Source organism: Eleutherodactylus coqui, chromosome 4, assembly GCF_035609145.1.
Source record: "Eleutherodactylus coqui strain aEleCoq1 chromosome 4, aEleCoq1.hap1, whole genome shotgun sequence".
NCBI lineage: Eukaryota > Metazoa > Chordata > Amphibia > Anura > Eleutherodactylidae > Eleutherodactylus > Eleutherodactylus coqui.
This window is the reverse complement of record NC_089840.1, coordinates 186,554,948-186,573,637: the sequence shown is the minus strand read 5'-3', so window position 1 is coordinate 186,573,637 and position 18,690 is coordinate 186,554,948. Positions and strand designations below refer to the sequence as shown.

Genomic DNA, 18,690 nt, shown 5'->3' with positions numbered 1-18,690 from the left:
CTAGGAGTTTAGTGAAGTAGTTTAGTGAGTATTTTGACCTCATGGGCATTTGCCATAAATTAACGTGCTGTGAAAGGTACAAAACAAAAACTTTATTTTTCTAGAGTTCTCCTTCTTCAGTGCCTAAAAAACTGAACTTGTGCCTCCAAAGTCAAATAACCCATATATTGTTATGCACATTCTCACAATCACAGCAATAATTAACAAGTGGCCATCATTTGCTACCTGGAATTGCAGTAAGGCTTAGAATGGATTTTGGGCACCATTGGAGCACATATTTTGCTGGAATGTTACAGAGCACCATGTCATGTTTGAAAAGCCCAAGAAGTAATCCCATTTGCAAACTATACTCCTCAAGGCATTCATCTAGATGTGTAGTGGGCATTTTAAGCCAACACGAGTTTAATAGAAATTAATGGACAGTGAATAGTGTAGAGTAAAAAATCCTAACTTTCTAGTTATGCAATTCAAAGGCCAATATGTTTTGCAATGATTGTGTCACACTTAATGGTTGTGTGGGTTCTACTAGCTGCAGAAAGAACTCCCATTTGTCCATCTCTTGTCTGGGACCCAGCAGGGCTCAGAAGTGAAATAGCACTATGCAAACTTTGTGGCCTATTTTAGTGATATGTACTGCATTATGCCATAATTACAGAGACTCTAAAGTGTCAAGGTGTTATAAGTCCCTGAGGCATGACCTCATTTAAAAAATTACACACCTCAAGGCATTCATATAGGGGTACATTGGTTTTTGGACCCATAACTTTTAAAAAAGATATATAGTGTTAGTGCAAAATGCTGTATGTGCCACTGGAGAAAGGTCAGGTTGTTGAGTCTCTTGATATGTCTTAGAAATATACATAGGTTAAACTAAATTCTGTTTTGGGGGGACTGTTGAGAAACAGATTCTGAAGAGAAAGGCATTCTGATACTCCTAATGAGATTGGCAAGAAAGAAAAGGATTTGAGGGCCCAAAAGTTACCTGTGCTCACCAGACGTGGAGGGAAGGAAGGCACTCAGAGTACAGTAACTCTGCTGAACGATGATGCTGCTACATATTCTGGAAATGCCTCTGTTGTATTCTGGAACCGGGCAGTAATAGGAGCTTCTAATGGATGTGGGGTCTCCTGGTGTGATTCCAAGAAGAAGAGGTTGTTCGTTGCTAATGTTGGCTGTCCACTCTTATTAAGGCTCTCTTCACATCATGTGAGCCTTCAGTCAGACAGATACATTAATACTATTGCCCTACATACACCTGACAAAAGGCTCCAACATACAGTATGCCACTGAATTGGCCTATAGGGACATATATCACTCATTGACTCCCATTGGGGAAAAACATATAAAATGTGGTTTACATTTTTTACTGGATGTCTCTACATAGATTAGTGTATTTTATTACACTATTCTATACAGCAAAAAAAGTATACCAGCATACAACAGCCCGACTGAGGCCAAAGGACATTACTGGCTTATCAGTCACTGATCAGCCATGGAGATAAGGCACAAAGCATGGTTCTATAACAATGTGATCATTAGGGTGATCAAGAAAGGATGGGAATAGAATTTTCATATACAGAATATAAAAAATGCCTTCTTGTGTAACAATATGTTGAACAAGTCTCTGACACAACTTCTCTACTTGTCTCTCCAATCAAAATGAGACAGGCAGAGGGGATCACAAACCTAAGAGGGCCCCCTAGGCTCTGTGATTTGTTAGTCTATTATGTTACAATAGGTAGACCATTTATTTCAATTGTCTGGGAAACCACTGTGATCAGTCCATTGGCAATCTGTAGTCCAAGCCAGCAACAAACCCTTCTCTGAGCTACTCAAAAACTATGTCAGTATTGACTGACCACAGAGATAGATCCCTCAGTGATGAGCAGTGATATCTGCTGTCACGGATATCAGTCATCATTATTCTGCCACATTGTCATTATACAGTTTGACCTGCTAGTACAATGCTGTTATAATACGCAGTCAACATTAATAGCCATAGGAAGTTGCTGATAACAACAAGTCATAAAAACATTGGTTGAATATGGAATAAATTGGAAATTCAGTTTGAATCATCAAAATGGTTTGGGTTTAATCCAAAACTTTACATCCTGGCAATTGTGTATGAAAGATGTTTGTACATATTTTCTAAGAGTTATTATTAAATGGGTTTTGTGTAATTTTCTAAAAATTGGTTACAGCAGGAAAGAGCATAAAATAAAATATAACCCTTACTTTACAGTTAAATCCCTACTGCTACTAAGGCACTACCACTCTGGTGATCCCTGATAGCCCTGCTGCTATGACATCACCCACTTAATTCACATTACTGCTGCATTCAATTACTGGTCTCAGCAGTGGGGCTTAAATGAACAGCAAATGACCACTGAGTCCAGCAATTGGCTAGAGCGGTCAGCAAATGATGTACACGGCATCAATTCTGGAGGTTTAGTAGGAAACACAGGGGTGGTGTTGAAGATGCAAGGAGAATTTAATAGGTAAGAAAGGGTTATTTTCGTAACTTATGCCTTTTCTTACCATAGACAATTTTCTGAGCACTAGATAAAAAGGGAAACAATACAGTAGTTTTACATGTTAAAGCTTCTCAAACACTATCTCTATTTGAATGTTAGTATTTTGTTTAGAGACAGCTGCTGAACGAAGAAAATCTCTGAAAGGTTAGCTTGTTAAGAAGTTTAATTGATGGAAATTGATGTTTGCTTTATGCATGACAACATTCAGCATTGCTTTGCTTTTTCAGTTTGTTAGTTTTTGCTTTGCTCTGCTTCTTTGTCGAATCCTTTAGAGTCTCAATTATAACACATTTTTTTAAATCAAAACATCTGCAATGATGGTATTAGGATTCTACTGATAATAGATTTTGGTTATTTCAATTGTAGTGTATATTAAACTAATAAATCTGCATATTACAGTCAAAACAAGAATTACCATGAGTTGGTGTCATACATGATTCTCTAGATGACTATTTGGCCTCTATTATTCATTTTGCACTTCATAGAGTAATTGAGTATTTGAAAATCACTAGTCCAGAAAGTGTTAAACACTATTATTTTGAAGACAAGGAAAAGAAATGTTAATATGCTTATAGTTATAAGCATGAAACAAATACCTTTTCATTTGTCACTGTCACCGCACAGCCCTATTTGCTATGAAGGGATATGCATTATTGGTGCATATATGTAATGGGATATTTGCATATCTATTCAAGTGACCCATTAGAAAGTGCTGTAGGTTGTCATCGCATAACTAAATCTACTAATTGGATTATTGCTTCCAATGATGCATGTCCCTAAGGTACCTTTTATATAATAAGAATAGTAGTTATGGACCTCTTTTGGTGACTCCTGTCGACAACGGTTGCTGTTCCACCATAACTCCAATGCAGCTACCAAGCAAGCGAGCAGTAATCCAATTGCTAGGATGCAGAAGACTCCAGCAAAACTATGTAATTTCAATGCTTTGCCATCTGTTTGTGCATTGTTGTGACTGTTCAAATCACATCGTCCCATCCGTGGCCACCATTTTTGTTTTAAAACGTCTAAATAACCAGTGTCTTGAAATTCAAGGATTCTGGAAAAAAAATACAAATAGATGATATACAGGATGTTATAAAACAAGGAGACAAAATACTGTTCAGAATACATTTACAGTAAATTAGATAAGAATAACAGATGTTCCTTAGGAGACTTGGTTAATTAGTTGTGTTTTGGAAATAAAACGTTATCTTTATTTGGAATAAAACAGCTATTCCCTAAGTATACAGTATGAAGGTATTGACCTATGTATGACACATCAAAAGGGGGAAATAAACACATATTGTAACTGTTAAATCCAATACCTAAGAGATATTTTGAACTTTTACATGACACAATAAAGAGACATGAGGCAAAAAACTGGCAGGAAAGCCATGCAGAAAAAAAACAACTGCAGTTGCCATAAACAAATAGTCTGTCTAATAATACTGAAATCTTACTATCCCAGTCTTCAAAATTGCATTGATTCCATTTCAGCCAGCACAATGAGTTTCATGGTGTGGTGTAATGGTTAAGAACTAGAGATGAGCGAACACCAAAATGTTCGGGTGTTCGTCATTCGTAACGAACTTCCCGTGATGCTCGAGGGTTCGTTTCGAACAACGAACCCCATTGAAGTCAATGGGCGACCAGAACATTTTTGTATTTCGCCGATGCTCGCTAAGGTTTTCATGTGTGAAAATCTGGGCAATTCAGGAAAGTGATGGGAATGACACAGTGACGGATAGGGCAGGCGAGGGGCTACATGTTGGGCTGCATCCTAAGTTCACAGGTCCCACTATTAAGCCACAATAGCGGCAAGAGTGGGCCCCCCCCCTCCCAACAACTTTTACTTCTGAAAAGCGCTCATTAGCATGGCATACCTTTGCTAAGCACCACACTACCTCCAACAAAGCACAATCACTGCCTGCATGACACTCCACTGCCACTTCTCCTGAGTTACATGCTGCCCAACCGCACCCCCTCCCCCCCACAGCGCACACCAAACTGTCCCTGCGCAGCCTTCAGCTGCCCTCATGCCACACCACCCTCATGTCTATTTAGAAGTGCGTCTGCCACGACGAGGGACCGCAGGCACACACTGCACAGGGTTGGCACGGCTAGGTAGCGACCCTCTTTAATAGGGGCGGGGCGATAGCCCACAATGCTGTACAGAAGCAATGAGAAATACAATCCTGTGCCACCGCCATCAGGAGCTGCACACGTGGGCATAGCAATGGGGAACCTATGTGCCACACACTATTCATTCTGTCAAGGTGTCTGCATGCCCCAGTCAGACTGGTTATATGCACCTTAACAGTAACCGCGTTGGTGGTAATGTGGTGGTGACTGCGGACCTAGTACCACGGTTGTATTTTGTTGGTTTTCGGAATGTGGCCAGGATTAAGTGGGCCGTGGCGGGGGGATGGTGGGGGGGCTCTCTTGTAGTGTCGGTAAAGGTGAAATTCTTGGACTGCCACCAGACGAACCAATGCAAAGGCATTTGCCAACAATGTTTTCCCTGTTGGAGGAGGAGGGGGATGTTTTTGAGGCACTACGTGTCCTCTCCACGTGTCTGTTCCATGTAAGCAATAGTAGCACTCAAGACAGGCCCCAGTAACAATTCTGAAGCAGCAGTATAGCGGGAGCGCAGTCTTCGTTCCATGTAAGCAATAGTAGCACTCAAGACAGGCCCCAGTAACAATTCTGAAGCAGCAGTATAGCGGGAGCGCAGTCTTCGTTCCATGTAAGCAATAGTAGCACTCAAGACAGGCCCCAGTAACAATTCTGAAGCAGCAGTATAGCGGGAGCGCAGTCTTCGTTCCATGTAAGCAATAGTAGCACTCAAGACAGGCCCCAGTAACAATTCTGAAGCAGCAGTATAGCGGGAGCGCAGTCATCGTTCCATGTAAGCAATAGTAGCACTCAAGACAGGCCCCAGTAACAATTCTGAAGCAGCAGTATAGCGGGAGCGCAGTCTTCGTTCCATGTAAGCAATAGTAGCACTCAAGACAGGCCCCAGTAACAATTCTGAAGCAGCAGTATAGCGGGAGCGCAGTCTTCGTTCCATGTAAGCAATAGTAGCACTCAAGACAGGCCCCAGTAACAATTCTGAAGCAGCAGTATAGCGGGAGCGCAGTCTTCGTTCCATGTAAGCAATAGTAGCACTCAAGACAGGCCCCAGTAACAATTCTGAAGCAGCAGTATAGCGGGAGCGCAGTCTTCGTTCCATGTAAGCAATAGTAGCACTCAAGACAGGCCCCAGTAACAATTCTGAAGCAGCAGTATAGCGGGAGCGCAGTCTTCGTTCCATGTAAGCAATAGTAGCACTCAAGACAGGCCCCAGTAACAATTCTGAAGCAGCAGTATAGCGGGAGCGCAGTCTTAGTTCCATTTCAGTAGCCTTAGTATAGCCAAGGCACAAGTGACATTTATGTAGCTAAAGTGTAGGCCAACCCCACACACCTTTCTGTACCATGAGTGCAGGCGAAGAACATAGAAATTACTATGATTACACTGTAGGTGAGGGCCCCAAAAAATTGGTGTACCAACAGTACTAATGTACCTCAGTAAAAATTGGCCATGCCCAACCAAGATGGCAGGTGAATCGCTTTGGTTAATGTGGCTTAAGTGGTAACTAGGCCTGGAGGCAGCCCAGTGTAACGAAAAATTGGTTCAAGTTAAAGTTCCAACGCTTTTAAGCTAATTGAAACTTATAAAAATTGTTCTGAAAAATTATTTGAGTGAGCCTTGTGGCCCTAAGAAAAATTGCCCGTTCAGCGTGATTACGTGAGGTTTCAGGAGGAGGAGCAGGAGGAGGAGGAGGAGGAACATTAGACACAGATTGATGAAGCAGAAATGTCCCCGTTTTGGATGGTGAGAGAGAACGTAGCTTCCATCCGCGGGTGCAGCCTACGTATTGCTTACGTATCGCTGCTGTCCGCTGGTGGAGAACAGAAGTCTGGGGAAATCCAGCCTTTGTTCATCTTGATGAGTGTTAGCCTGTCGGCACTGTCGGTTGACAAGCGGCTACGCTTATCTGTGATGATTCCCCCAGCCGCACTAAACACCCTTTCCGACAAGACGCTAGCCGCAGGACAAGCAAGCACCTCAAGGGCATACAGGGCTAGTTCAGGCCACGTGTCCAGCTTCGACACCCAGTAGTTGTAGGGGGCAGAGGCGTCACCAAGGATGGTCGTGCGATCCGCTACGTACTCCCTCACCATCCTTTTGCAGTGCTCCCGCCGACTCAGCCGTGACTGGGGAGCGGTGACACAGTCTTGGTGGGGAGCCATAAAGCTGGCCAGGCCCTTAAAGACTGTTGCACTGCCTGGGATGTACATGCTGCTCGATCTACGCACATCCCCTGCAACATGGCCCTCGGAACTGCGCCTTCTGCCACTAGCGCTGTCGGCTGGGAATTTTACCATCAGCTTGTCCGCAAGGGTCCTGTGGTATAGCAACACTCTCGAACCCCTTTCCTCTTCGGGAATCAGAGTGGGCAGGTTCTCCTTATACCGTGGATCGAGCAGTGTGTACACCCAGTAATCCGTCGTGGCCAGAATGCGTGCAACGCGAGGGTCACGAGAAAGGCATTCTAACATGAAGTCAGCCATGTGTGCCAGGGTACCTGTACGCAACACATGGCTGTCTTCACTAGGAAGATCACTATCAGGATCCTCCTCCTCCTCCTCCTCCTCCTCCTCAGGCCATACACGCTGAAAGGATGACAGGCAATCAGCCGGTGTACCGTCAGCAGCGGCCCAAGCTGTCTCTTCCCCCTCCTCCTCATCCTCCTCATGCTCCTCCTCCTCCTCCTGTACGCGCTGAGAAATAGACAGGAGGGTGCCCTGACTATCCAGCGGCATACTGTCTTCCCCCGCCCCCGTTTCCGAGCGCAAAGCAGCTGCCTTTATGGTTTGCAGGGAATTTCTCAAGATGCATAGCAGAGGAATGGTGACGCTAATGATTGTAGCATCGCCGCTCACCACCTGGGTAGACTCCTCAAAATTACCAAGGACATGGCAGATGTCTGCCAACCAGGCCCACTCTTCTGAAAGGAATTGAGGAGGCTGACTCCCACTGCGCCGCCCATGTTGGAGTTGGTATTCGACTATAGCTCTACGTTGTTCATAGAGCCTGGCCAACATGTGGAGCGTAGAGTTCCACCGTGTGGGCACGTCGCACAGCAGTCGGTGCACTGGCAGCTTAAAGTGATGTTGCAGGGTGCGCAGGGTGGCAGCGTCCGTGTGGGACTTGCGGAAATGTGCGCAGAGCCGGCGCGCCTTTACGAGCAGGTCTGACAAGCGTGGGTAGCTTTTCAGAAAGCGCTGAACCACCAAATTAAAGACGTGGGCCAGGCATGGCACGTGCGTGAGGCTGCCGAGCTGCAGAGCCGCCACCAGGTTACGCCCGTTGTCACACACGACCATGCCCGGTTGGAGGCTCAGCGGCGCCAGCCAGCGGTCGGTCTGCTGTGTCAGACCCTGCAGCAGTTCGTGGGCCGTGTGCCTCTTATCGCCTAAGCTGAGTAGTTTCAGCACGGCCTGCTGACGCTTGCCCACCGCTGTGCTGCCACACCGCGCGACACCGACTGCTGGCGACATGCTGCTGCTAACACATCTTGATTGTGAGACAGAGGAGGAGGAGGAGGAGGAGGGTGCTTTAGTGGAGGAAGCATACACCTCCGCAGATACCAGCACCGAGCTGGGGCCCGCAATTCTGGGGGTGGGTAGGACGTGAGCGGTCCCAGGCTCTGACTCTGTCCCAGCCTCCACTAAATTCACCCAATGTGCCGTCAGGGAGATGTAGTGGCCCTGCCCGCCTGTGCTTGTCCACGTGTCCGTAGTTAAGTGGACCGTGGCAGTAACCGAGTTGGTGAGGGTGCGCACAATGTTGCGGGAGACGTGGTCGTGCAGGGCTGGGACGGCACATCGGGAAAAGTAGTGGCGACTGGGAACTGAGTAGCGCGGGGCCGCCGCCTCCATGATACTTTTGAAGGACTCCGTTTCCACAACCCTATACGGCAGCATCTCAAGGCTGATGAATTTTGCGATGCGGATGGTTAACGTTTGAGCGTGCGGGTGCGTGGCGGCGTACTTGCGCTTGCGCTCGAACACTTGCGCTAGCGACGGCTGAACGGTGCGCTGAACTACACTGCTGGATGGGGCCGAGGACAGCGGAGATGAGGGTGTGGGTGCAGGCCATGAGGCGGTAGTGCCTGTGTCCTGAGAGGGGGGTTGCATCTCAGTGGCAGGTTGGGGCACAGGGGGAGAGGCAGGGGTGCAAACCGGAGGCGGTGAACGGCCTTTGTCCCACCTTGCGGGGTGCTTGGCCATCATATGTCTGCGCATGGTGGTGGTGGTGAGGCTGTTGGTGTTGGCTCCCCGGCTGAGCTTTGCGCGACAAAGGTTGCACACCACTGTTCGTCGGTCGTCAGGCGTCTCTGTGAAAAACTGCCAGACCTTAGAGCACCTCGGCCTCCGCAGGGTGGCATGGCGCGAGGGGGCGCTTTGGGAAACACTTGGTGGATTATTCGGTCTGGCCCTGCCTCTACCCCTGGCCACTGCACTGCCTCTTGCAACCTGCCCTGCTGATGCCCTTGACTCCCCCTCTGAAGACCTGTCCTCCTGAGTAAGCGTTGCACACCAGGTGGGGTCAGTCACCTCATCGTCCTGCTGCTCTTCCTCCGAATCCTCTGTGCGCTGCTCCCTGGGACTTACTGCCCTTACTACTACCTCACTGCAAGACAACTGTGTCTGATCGTCATCGTCCTCCTCACCCACAGAAAGTTGTTGAGACAGTTGGCGGAAGTCCCCAGCCTCTTCCCCCGGACCCCGGGAACTTTCGAATGGTTGGGCATCAGTGACGATAAACTCCTCTGGTGGGAGAGGAACCGCTGCTGCCCAATCTAAGCAGGGGCCCGAGAACAGTTCCTGGGAGTGCTCCCGCTCCTGAGCAGGTGTTATTGTAGTGGAGTGAGGAGGCTGGGAGGAAGGAGGAGCAGCAGACAGAGGATTCGGATTGGCAGCAGTGGACGGCGCAGAACTGCGGGTAGACGATAGGTTGCTCGAAGCACTTTCTGCCATCCAGGACAGGACCTGCTCACACTGCTCATTTTCTAATAACCGTCTCCCGCGTGGACCCATTAATTGGGCGATGAATGTGGGGACGCCAGAAACGTGCCTCTCTCCTAATCGCGCAGCAGTCGGCTGCGACACACCTGGATCAGGAGCTTGGCCTGTGCCCACACCCTGACTTGGCCCTCCGCGTCCTCGGCCGCGTCCACGTCCTCTAGGCCTACCCCTACCCCTCAGCATGCTGTATTACCAGTGATTTGATTTAACAGGCAGGAAATAAATTGGCGCAAGACTGCAGGCCAAATATAATTTTTGCCCTTTTGGGAAAACGAAAGGCCCCACTGTCTCTAGTGAATGAATAATCTAAGTTTAATAACTGTGCTGTGTCCCTGCTTATGTGTCACGGAACGTGAGGGTAGCAGAGTTATTATAACTGTGGCAGAGCAGGTATTTTTTTTCCCAATTAAGGAAAGCAAATGGCGAAGCCAGCAGTAAAGCGTAGCTGGGTGCGTATGATTTAGCAATGTTTTTCACGCAGCTCACACGTGTCCACAGCCCGTAAGGACGGACAGAGGCTGGACAAATAGATTTGTTTTCAGTTTTTTCCCACCAAAAGGCAGCACTGCGTATATTCTATGAACATGAGAAGTTTAATAACTGTGCTGTGTCCCTGCTTATGTGTCACAGAACGTGAGGGTAGCAGAGTTATTATAACTGTGGCAGAGCAGGTATTTTTTTCCCAATTAAGGAAAGCAAATGGCGAAGCCAGCAGTAAAGCGTAGCTGGGTGCGTATGATTTAGCACTGTTCTTCACGCAGCTCACACGTCTCCACCGCCCGTAAGGACGGACAGAGGCTGGACAAATAGATTTGTTTTCAGTTTTTTCCCACCAAAAGGCAGCACTGCGTATATTCTATGAACATGAGAAGTTTAATAACTGTGCTGTGTCCCTGCTTATGTGTCACAGAACGTGAGGGTAGCAGAGTTATTATAACTGTGGCAGAGCAGGTATTTTTTTTCCCAATTAAGGAAAGCAAATGGCGAAGCCAGCAGTAAAGCGTAGCTGGGTGCGTATGATTTAGCAATGTTTTTCACGCAGCTCACACGTGTCCACAGCCCGTAAGGACGGACAGAGGCTGGACAAATAGATTTGTTTTCAGTTTTTTCCCACCAAAAGGCAGCACTGCGTATATTCTATGAACATGAGAAGTTTAATAACTGTGCTGTGTCCCTGCTTATGTGTCACAGAACGTGAGGGTAGCAGAGTTATTATAACTGTGGCAGAGCAGGTATTTTTTTTCCCAATTAAGGAAAGCAAATGGCGAAGCCAGCAGTAAAGCGTAGCTGGGTGCGTATGATTTAGCACTGTTCTTCACGCAGCTCACACGTCTCCACCGCCCGTAAGGACGGACAGAGGCTGGACAAATAGATTTGTTTTCAGTTTTTTCCCACCAAAAGGCAGCACTGCGTATATTCTATGAACATGAGAAGTTTAATAACTGTGCTGTGTCCCTGCTTATGTGTCACAGAACGTGAGGGTAGCAGAGTTATTATAACTGTGGCAGAGCAGGTATTTTTTTTCCCAATTAAGGAAAGCAAATGGCGAAGCCAGCAGTAAAGCGTAGCTGGGTGCGTATGATTTAGCAATGTTTTTCACGCAGCTCACACGTGTCCACAGCCCGTAAGGACGGACAGAGGCTGGACAAATAGATTTGTTTTCAGTTTTTTCCCACCAAAAGGCAGCACTGCGTATATTCTATGAACATGAGAAGTTTAATAACTGTGCTGTGTCCCTGCTTATGTGTCACAGAACGTGAGGGTAGCAGAGTTATTATAACTGTGGCAGAGCAGGTATTTTTTTTCCCAATTAAGGAAAGCAAATGGCGAAGCCAGCAGTAAAGCGTAGCTGGGTGCGTATGATTTAGCACTGTTCTTCACGCAGCTCACACGTCTCCACCGCCCGTAAGGACGGACAGAGGCTGGACAAATAGATTTGTTTTCAGTTTTTTCCCACCAAAAGGCAGCACTGCGTATATTCTATGAACATGAGAAGTTTAATAACTGTGCTGTGTCCCTGCTTATGTGTCACAGAACGTGAGGGTAGCAGAGTTATTATAACTGTGGCAGAGCAGGTATTTTTTTTCCCAATTAAGGAAAGCAAATGGCGAAGCCAGCAGTAAAGCGTAGCTGGGTGCGTATGATTTAGCACTGTTTTTCACGCAGCTCACACGTGTCCACCGCCCGTAAGGACGGACAGAGGCTGGACAAATAGATTTGTTTTCAGTTTTTTCCCACCAAAAGGCAGCACTGCGTATATTCTATGAATAATAACTGTGTTGTGGCCCTGCCTATACAATTCTTTCCCTGCAGTATCAATGGAGGGTGGAATGCTCTGCAGAGGCGATTTTGAGAAGCCCAAAAAAAATGCAGCACAGCTAACAGCAGCCTGGACAGTACTGCACACGGATAAATATGGCCCTAGAAAGGACCGTTGAGGTTCTTGAAGGCTACACTCACTCCTAACACTCTCCCTGCCTATGCAGCACTTCTGTCCCTAATGCCAGGTGCAACGGTCTGCAGAGGCGATTTTGAGAAAAAAAAAAATCCCACTGCTAACAGCAGCCAACACACAGCTATCAGTGGCCCTAATAAGGACCTTTGGGGGGTCTTGAAGCCTACACTAACTACCAATTCTTTCCCTACAGCAGCTCCGGTATAAACAGCACTGTCCCTCATCTAACTCACACCGCATCTGAGGCGAGCCGCGGGAGGGGCCGACTTTTATATTAGGCGAACACCTGATCTCGCCAGCCACTCACAGCAGGGGGGTGGTATAGGGCTTAAACGTTGCAGGGGGAAGTTGTAATGCCTTCCCTGTCTTTCAATTGGCCAGAAAAGCGCGCTAACGTCTCAGGGAAGGAAGTGAAAGTAACCAGAACACCGCATGGTGTTCGTTACGAATAACGAACATCCCGAACACCCTAATATTCGCACGAATATCAAGCTCGGACGAACGCGTTCGCTCATCTCTATTAAGAACACTTTATACTTGCTAAAACTTCTATTACACTTTATTGTATTCTCTTTAAGGCTTCTTGTGTGGTGCAGAGTGTTAAGGCAATAGTATGCAGTCCTAAGCTCTCACTCACGACCTGAAGGTTGCAAGTTTAATCCCCGCATAGTTCAAGTTTGACTCAGCCTTCCATCCTTCTGAGGTCAGTAAAATGAGTACCCAACTGAAAGCACTGCGGAATGAGTTGGCGCTGTACAAATAACAGGTGATCTAAAAGTGATCCCTTCTTGCACTCAAGTGATCTAAAAGTCCATGTGTTGTCCGATGTGCTGCACAACACACATTGACATGTGCTATTCACGTCAGAGAATCAGACAAGAAAAAGGACAAGCTGGGATTTCTTTCAGAGTAAAACAAATCTTGTGTATACACTGATTCTAATGGATGCGATTTTTTCTGAAAATTGGACAGAAGAAAGTATTTGTGTTCAAGTAACCTAAATACCATATTGAATACCATTTCATCATATAAGAAATACATGGGATACGTGTTTCATGGAATACTTTTCAAATTCATCTGTACTTTATTTATGAATACTTAATTACATTGTTTCCAGTTATTTATTATCTTTGGGTGTGATATCTTATGGGCTGTGTTGCTGTTTGCAGTAAGGTTTTTTTAAAAAAAATTTTGGCATATGTAGCATCAGGGTTTACGAAACTGAATTTTTCTTTTTTTCTAAACAACTTATACAAAAATCATGGACAGCAAACATTTTTTTATCAACACACTGGAAAACCCTAATAAAAAATGCATGTCTATAGGTCAAATACTGATATGAACTCATTACCAATATCTACTCTGAGCTGTGAAATGATAATAATTAGATTCATAATTAGTGTTGCTCATCATGATCGGCTGGGCAATAACATTTTGTTGATTTTTACAAAATCAGATTCGGTTATCAAAACCAAGTGTTGGAAAGTTTGCTAAAAATTTGTTTTAGAAATGAGTGTTCTATGAATGTAGCTCAGTTGTTAGCACTGTTTCCTTTTTGTGCCCTGGTCCTAGGTTCAAATCCCATCAAGGAAAACTCCATCCAGATGTTACCCTTGGTCAGGTTTGAACCTACAAGTCCAGCACTGCAAAGCAGTAATGCTAAGAACTGAGGCACCACACTTGTCTGTTTGGCTCTGGAGACTTTGGTCAGATTTGAACCTATAATTTCAGTACTGCAAAGCAGTGGTGCTAAAAACTGAGCTATTACACTAGTTTATTTTGCTCTGCTCTAGAAAATGAGAAGAACAACAGTAATAAACACAGAGAGAATGTTAAATAAAAACATCCTCAAGTTACCCTTCGACAGATTTGAAACTACAACTATAACACTGCAAGGCAGCAGTAATAAAAACTGAGCCACTACTGTTGCCTATGCTATGCCAGAGAAGAACAACAAGAATAAACACAAAGAAAACATAAAAGCACCATCCAGTTATTGCCCTTACACAGATGTGAAGCTAGAACTTCAACACTACAAGGCAGCAGACCTGTCAACTGAGCCACCAAACACAGCCTTTCTGCTTTAGAGGAGGAGAAGAATGGGAAGGATAAACACAAAGCAAACAAAAAAAATCATTCACCTTTTGCTCTTAAACTTATTTAAACCTAGGTAAAAGTGCCAGCAACTGATCCAGCATGATTGGTTTTCTTTCTATGGAGGAGGGGGAAATGACAGAAAAACACAAAGAGAACATACAAAGTCCATGCAGGTATTTCGCCTGGACAAATTTGAAGCTATGATCCTTTCCAAACAGAGGAGTTGCAGAAGTATTACAAATATGTTTCTTGTTCTTCCTGTTCTTCCTCCTCCAGTGAAGAAGGATAAGAAAAAAAGGAAAAAAAATTAAGAAAAAGAGTATACAAAGGAGGAAGAGAAGATGAAGGAGAAAGCGAAGAAAGAGATGAATTAAAATAGATATTCATTCCTTCTCCCTCTCTTTTTTTTCTCCTTGTTCTCCTGAAGAAGCCAAAAGCAGAAGTGGTAAGAAGGTAGAAGCTCAGTGGCTAGCACTGTTGCCTTGTATCACTGGGGTTCTAGGTTCACATCAGATTATCTCTTTCACCAACAGGTATGTTTCACTCATCCATTGCTCCACTCCATCTGAATTTGATTGCTCCGCCTTCCCTCCACTGAATCTGCTGTGATACCTTAAAATTTGTCATAAGCTGTGCGCAATGGTATGTTTCACTCATCCATTGCTCCACTCCATCTGAATTTGATTGCTCTGCCTTCCCTCCACTGAATCTGCTGTGATACCTTAAAATTTGTCATAATCTGTGCGCAATGGTATGTTTCACTCATCCATTGCTCCACTCCATCTGAATTTGATTGCTCCGCCTTCCCTCCACTGAATCTGCTGTGATACCTTAAAATTTGTCATAAGCTGTGCGCAATGGTATGTTTCACTCATCCATTGCTCCACTCCATCTGAATTTGATTGCTCCGCCTTCCCTCCACTGAATCTGCTGTGATACCTTAAAATTTGTCATAAGCTGTGCGCAATGGTATGTTTCACTCATCCATTGCTCCACTCCATCTGAATTTGATTGCTCCGCCTTCCCTCCACTGAATCTGCTGTGATACCTTAAAATTTGTCATAAGCTGTGCGCAATGGTATGTTTCACTCATCCATTGCTCCACTCCATCTGAATTTGATTGCTCCGCCTTCCCTCCACTGAATCTGCTGTAATACCTTAAAATTTGTCATAAGCTGTGCGCAATGGTATGTTTCACTCATCCATTGCTCCACTCCATCTGAATTTGATTGCTCCGCCTTCCCTCCACTGAATCTGCTGTGATACCTTAAAATTTGTCATAAGCTGTGCGCAATGGTATGTTTCACTCATCCATTGCTCCACTCCATCTGAATTTGATTGCTCCGCCTTCCCTCCACTGAATCTGCTGTGATACCTTAAAATTTGTCATAAGCTGTGCGCAATGGTATGTTTCACTCATCCATTGCTCCACTCCATCTGAATTTGATTGCTCCGCCTTCCCTCCACTGAATCTGCTGTGATACCTTAAAATTTGTCATAAGCTGTGCGCAATGGTATGTTTCACTCATCCATTGCTCCACTCCATCTGAATTTGATTGCTCCGCCTTCCCTCCACTGAATCTGCTGTGATACCTTAAAATTTGTCATAAGCTGTGCGCAATGGTATGTCCCATTGCTTCATATAAATTGAATTGACTCTATTTGTACTATATGTATTTTCCTCATCACCTCCCCCAAATAGTTTTCTCCCTGTCTCATCTTAGTGTTGCTGGACACAGTTTGTTTTTGTAAGAGGGCAATAAAGCCCCCCCCCCCATCTTGTTCATTAGCCATCTAAAGGTGGGGTCAGCTGGTTGACTAGTGATATGTAACAAGCCACTCCCAGCTGAAGTCCTGGAGCCAGAACTTTAAAGTCAGTTCTACCCTCCATGCCTCACCCGAGGCAGCCTCACCTGATGTCCCCAGCACTAAGTGTCCAGCAACAAGTGTTTGATGCTGTAGAATGATGCAGTTATACAGCGCAGTTCGACAGTGCAGGAGCCAGGTAACATGCACAACTGCCCAAAGCCTGGAGCAAAATGCTCTCCTCTTTGCATTGATCTCCATCACTATCCTCTTTTCAAGCCTGCACACTTTCTTCCAATGCCCAGCCCCAACACACTCCATCCACATCAGCCCTTCCCTCCTCTCCTCACCTATGTATGGCTCCCATGCACTGTTCAACTTCCTAAGACGCCTTCAACCCCCTAATACTGCAAAGAAACACCTTAGACACCCACACAAATCCCCTAGCCACGTGCTCACCCTTGCTACTCTGCTACTCCTAACTGCAGGGGACATCTCTCCCAACCCAGGCCCACCCCGTACTGTTCTCTACCAAAATGCCCCCCCCTGCCCCATTCAAATGCGCCCTATGGAACTCCCAATCTGCGTGTAACAAACTCCCAACTATCCATGACCTTTTCACCACTAAACACTTGAACTTGCTCGCCCTCACGGAAACCTGGATACAGCAGTCCGATTCTACCTCCCCCGCTGCATTGTCCTATGATGGCCTGCAGTTCTCCCACACCCCCAGATCGGATGACAGACGCGGTGGAGGAGTAGGCATCATCCTCTCCCCAAACTGTACCTTCCAGGTCATTCCCGCAGCTCCCTCGCTTACCTTTCACTCCTTCGAAGTCCACACCCTGCGACTCTTCCGCCCACTGCCTCTGCGTGTCGCAGTTATTTACCGCCCCCCAGGTCCTACCCGCCTGTTCCTAGACCACTTTGCTGCCTGGCTCCCCCACTTCCTATCCTGTGAAATCCCAACCCTCATCCTTGGTGATTTCAACATTCCTACTAACGACTCTAGCTCCTCATCTGCCTCCCGGCTCTTAACACTTACCTCCTCCCTTGGCCTATCGCTAATCTCTGACTCCCCCACTCATAGAGATGGTAACACTCTCGATTTAGTTTTCCTCTGTCTCTGCTCTGCTTCTCACTTTACTAACTCCCCCCTTCCACTCTCGGATCACAACCTTCTCTCTTTCTCCATCAGGCACCCTAGCATCTCTCCTGACCCTCCTATCTATCGAACCTCTAGGAACCTCCAGTCTGTCCACACTAAACAGTTTTCTGAAACTATTCAGTCCTCCCTATCGCCCATCTCTCGCCTCCCCTGCCCTAACCTGGCAGCCGAATACTACCACACCACCCTCAGCCGTGCCCTGGATGAAGTGGCACCGCCCGTGACGCGAGTTGTCAAACGCAGACCACGGCAACCCTGGCTCACGTCCCAAACGCGCTTCATCCGGCGGTGCTCTAGGTGCGCCGAGCAGCTGTGGAGAAAGTCAAAGCTGCCAGCTGACTTCCTCCACTTCAAATTCATGCTTAAAATGTATAACCTAGCCCTTCACCATGCCAAACAAGTCTATTTCACCTCCCTTGTCTCCTCACTATCCCACAACCCCAAACAACTCTTTGAGACCCTTCACTCCCTCCTCAGCCCCAAGGAACAGGCCCCTGCGACAGACCTGACTGCTGGAGAACTAGCTGCCTATTTCAAAGAAAAAATCGACCACATTCGAAAAGAAATCTCTGAAAGCTGCATGGTTAGCCCTGATCCCAGCTCCATCAGCACTGCTCCCAGCACCTACTCACTATCTACGCTAGAACCAACGACAGAGGAAGAAGTCTCCAGGCTCCTTTCCACTGCCCGCCCTACCACCTGCGCCAGCGACCCTCTCCCCTCTCACCTCCTCCGCTCCCTTTCCCCAGCTCTCATTACTCACCTTACCACAATCTGCAACCTCTCCCTAACCTCTGGCACTTTTCCCTCCTCATTCAAACACTCCATTATATCCCCTCTGCTTAAAAAACCAACTCTGGACCCGACTAATGCTGCTAACTACCGACCCGTCTCAAACCTCCCCTTTATCTCCAAATTACTGGAACGCCTGGTCTACTCTCGGCTTACTCGCTTTCTCTCTGACAACTCACTCCTCGACCCCCTCCAGTCTGGTTTCCGCTCTCTACACTCGACCGAAACTGCCCTTACAAAAGTAACAAATGACCTGATGACTGCAAAGTCGAGAGGTGATTACTCTCTACTAATCCTCCTTGACCTGTCTGCTGCATTTGACACTGTCGACCATAATCTCCTTCTCACTATGCTCCACTCTATTGGTCTAAAGGATACTGCTCTCTCCTGGTTCTCCTCCTACCTCTCTGACCGCTCTTTCAGTGTTTCCTTTGCTGGTTCTATCTCTGCTCCACTTCCTCTCGCTGTCGGGGTACCCCAGGGCTCGGTCCTTGGTCCCCTTATTTTCTCTATCTATACTGCCCCAATCGGACAAACAATCCACAGATTCGGCCTCCAATACCATCTCTATGCTGACGACACCCAACTATACACCTCCTCTCGTGAGATCTCTGGACCATTCCTCCAAAATATCACCGACTGTCTGTCCGCTGTCTCTAACACTATGTCCTCCCTTTTTCTCAAACTAAACCTCTCTAAAAC

At 46.4% G+C, this 18,690-nt stretch overlaps 1 protein-coding gene across 1 annotated transcript in view; it reads right to left on the bottom strand.

Annotated features, from left to right (window-relative positions):
- Positions 1-18,690, bottom strand: part of GRID1 (glutamate ionotropic receptor delta type subunit 1) — a 1,141,753-nt gene that overhangs the window by 27,948 nt on the left and 1,095,115 nt on the right. Inside the window, exon 15 of the mRNA XM_066598745.1 lies at positions 3,351-3,591. Within this exon, the coding sequence (XP_066454842.1) occupies positions 3,351-3,591 (241 nt within the window). The remainder of the gene's footprint in view (positions 1-3,350; positions 3,592-18,690) is intronic.